This window comes from Elephantulus edwardii, unplaced genomic scaffold, assembly GCF_000299155.1.
Source record: "Elephantulus edwardii isolate Elephantulus edwardi_28Jun2011 unplaced genomic scaffold, EleEdw1.0 scaffold00002, whole genome shotgun sequence".
Taxonomy (NCBI): Eukaryota; Metazoa; Chordata; class Mammalia; order Macroscelidea; family Macroscelididae; genus Elephantulus; species Elephantulus edwardii.
The window spans coordinates 15524595-15528180 of NW_006399752.1; the positions used below are offsets into that span (position 1 = coordinate 15524595).

The 3586-nt window shown below is 38.9% G+C and overlaps 1 protein-coding gene across 1 annotated transcript in view; it reads left to right on the forward strand.

The window, feature by feature from the left end:
• Positions 1 to 3586, forward strand: part of ROS1 (c-ros oncogene 1 , receptor tyrosine kinase) — a 169246-nt gene that overhangs the window by 23943 nt on the left and 141717 nt on the right. The window contains 3 exon segments of the mRNA XM_006879005.1: positions 787 to 847; positions 1094 to 1242; positions 3234 to 3372. Of these exon segments, the coding sequence (XP_006879067.1) occupies positions 787 to 847; positions 1094 to 1242; positions 3234 to 3372 (349 nt within the window).

Consider the following 3586-nt stretch of genomic DNA (forward strand, 5'->3'; position numbering starts at 1 on the left):
ACAATGAGTGGAAGCCCAAAATCTCTGTAAATGTTTATGAAAATTAATAAAATATAATTATAGAAAAGAAAAAAAAAGATTCGGCTACTATAAAATTTATAGACAAGAAAAGTATGGATAAGCATAATTTTGGATTTTCTGTTTTAGTTCTGAATTCACCAAACCTTTGATTAAGATGTCAAGTATATAATTGTATTGCTGGGCTTAGTGTGCATTTAAACTATGGAGAGTGACCTGTTAGAGCCTCATGGAATTAGATCAATCAAGAGTCACATTAAACAAAACAAAATAGAGTAGAATGGAATAGAATCAGACAAAGAAGAAAGCATTTACAACTACAGAGCTCCTTGGGGCATGTTGTAAAATTAAACTGTATGTGATAAAAAAATTAAATGATAGTTATAAAACTCTCAGAAAAACCTCTGAGCTGTGTGCTTCAACTGGGTGAATTTAATGATATGTAAAATGTTTGTAAATAGAACTGTAAAAATTAGAGGAAAAGTAAGTACTATTTTAAAAAAATCTTTGTTTTCAGCACATACTGGGAACTAGGGTTTTTTTTGTTGTTTTTTTTCTTTTTTTTTTATTAGATGGATTTCCTACTATGGAACTTAGTAAAAATGGTTAAAAAGAGCAGACTCAATCCTACCAGCAAGTATTACAGTTAATATAGTTGTTACTGAAATATACTAGTATATCAGATATTAAGATTTCAAAATTTGATTGAAGTGCATTAGTAAAACTAGTACTAAAGCTACACTAACTGTAATACTCTGCCTTCCACAGCGAGAATCCTGTGAGGTCGGCTGCAGTAGTGCAGAAGGGGCATATGAAGAAGAAGTACTGCGTAAGAGAACTTACACAATTATTATTAAATATCTACACTATTGTAGGGACTTTTGCTAACTTAAGGATGGAAAAAGGATTACCATTGAGTTGACTCACACTCACAGAACCATATCTTAATTTGTTATCATTACTTGCTGCTCAGAGCAATTGTTTTGGCAGCAAAGATTGTGAGCATTAGATGGGACAAACACACTCTCTTCTGGGAGATAGGTTACATGTCAATGAAATAATGTTTTCTCCCCAGAAAATGCAGACTTTCCCACAGCACCCTTTGCTTCTTCCATTGGAAACCACAGTGTGACATTACGGTGGAAATCTGCCAATGTTTCTGGAGTGAAATATATCATTCAGTGGAAATACACGAAATTTCCAGGAAGCTGGACTTACACTGAGGTATGTAATACTGTATATGTACATCAGCATGTATTTACTCTGTCAGATTATTAAGAATGTTACATTACTTAGTATAGTTAGAAAGATATTGAGAGTGGATTCAAGCACAAGAAGAAAGTTTTAATCTATGCCACTTTCAAAGCAAAATGTTAATGCTTAACCTTTTGTTTTACGAGAACAATATAATATTGGACCTATGATAGCATGTCAATTCTTCAGCATTCCACTGCGTGACCACTCATCCTATTGATCCCTACCCATCCATGTAAATGTTGTTGTTGTTATGTGCTGTTGAGTTGCCTGCAACTCATAGAGACCCTATGTACAACAGCCCTAAACTCTGCTCTGTCCTGTGCCAATTTCACTGTCTCCAATACATCTATTCCCATTACCCCAGTCAATGAATCAATCCACCTCATAGAGGGTCTTCCTCTCCTGCACTGTCCCTCCACCCTCCCAAGCATGATGTCCCTCTCCAAGGACTGGTCCCTTCTTGCAACATGTCCAAAGGATGCCAGATGAAGCTTCAGAACCCTTGCCTCCAAGGAGCAGCCTGACTTCACCCTCTCCAGGATGAACCTGCTTGTTGTCTTAACAGTCGATGGTATATTCAGTACTCTTCTCCAACACCACAGCTCAAAGGCATCAATTCTCCTTCTATCCTCCCTAGTCATAGTTCAGCTCTCTGACACATAGCAAGTGATTGCAAAGACCATGGCTTGTATCAGGTGCACCTTATTCTCCAGACTGACATTGTTGCTCTTCAGTACATTGGAGAGGTCCCTAACAACAACATCCACATAACAGGATTCCAATTAAAATGGAAGCCTGGGAAAAGAGTCTCACAGGCAGTTTCAATATAGAAATGTTTCCATGGGTTATGCCTTGAAATGTGTCTTCCCAAATGTATGCTGGAATCATAGCCCATAGAACTGTGGATTTAATCCCGTTTGGGAATTATGTTATGCTGGTGAGAGCATATCATTATAGAGCATGTCTTAAACCTCATCAGTTTTGGAAATAAAAGGATCAGTTAGGCACAGAGATAATCAAGTACAAATGACGGGAGTGGGGGGCGGAGATAAATATGTCACATGGAAACACTCAAGGAACTGTGGGACCCCAGAACTTGAAAAGCTAAGACAAGACTTCTCCTACAGAGCAGACAAATAGAGCCCTCACCTAGAGCTGGTGTACTAGGTTAAGACTTGTAGGCTCCTAACCTAGAGGGCTCTGGTGGTTTAGTGGTAAGACATTGCACTGCCAATGCAAGGGTATGTGGTTTGAATCCACTAGCTGCTCCACAGGAGAAGGATGGGCAATCACCTCTTGTGAAATTTATTGCCTCTGAAAACCTACTGTTAGGCCAGCCATGGGTGGTATACAACAACAACAGCAACAAACTATGAGAAAATACATTTCTGTTCACTAAAGCCACCCACTTGGGGTATTTCTACTTCAACAGCACTAAGGAACCAAGACAATCCAGGACTAACTCCATTTTAGGGATCATGAGGAAATGCAGAGAAAAATATTCCCAAGATACTGAATATACAAAATATAGAAAAGTTTAAGAAAGGGAAACCTTGAGGTAGTTCCCAAGAGTGAAATCCACATATTCTCTTATTTTGAAGAAGAGAATTTCTGTGTGAATTATGTAGATCGTTATGTAGCTGTGTCAGCTATATGCTCTAGGTGTCCATCGGCCTAGTGGTAAGAAGCTTTGCTGCAATTCCAAAGGCACATGGTCCAAAGCCAGCAGCTGCTCTACAGGAGAAGGATGGGCAATCTCCTCCTGTGTAACAGCCTCTGAAAACCAGCCAGAGGGTCAGCTATGGGTCAGTTCTGACTCGAAGCTACACAACAACAATAGACTTTGAGTGGCCTCGTATCCAATAGTCCACTGTCTTTTACAAATTAATCTATGACCTGAGTCACAGTGTATGATGGTTATGCACTAAGTACTGACTATTGATCCCTCATTTATCTAGGCAGTGCCCAAGCTCTCATATGTGGTTAAGTCCCTCCATCCCTTCACTGAATATGTTTTTCGAGTGGTTTGGATCTTCACGGCCCAGCTGCAGCAGTATTCCCCGGCAAGTCCTAGTTACAGGACTCATCCTTATGGAGGTATGATGTTCGCATGTTACTTATGAAATATGAGATTATTCCACAGTTTTGGTTTAGCTCATTTCTTTCCTAAACAATGAAATAAATCTATCCCTTCATCAACTGATCCACCCAACTACTGCTTACATATGTGCTAAATGGTGTTCTAAATGCATAGGATATATGCTTGGCTCACCATTTAACTGATAGGCAATATCATGATGTTGTTGTTGTT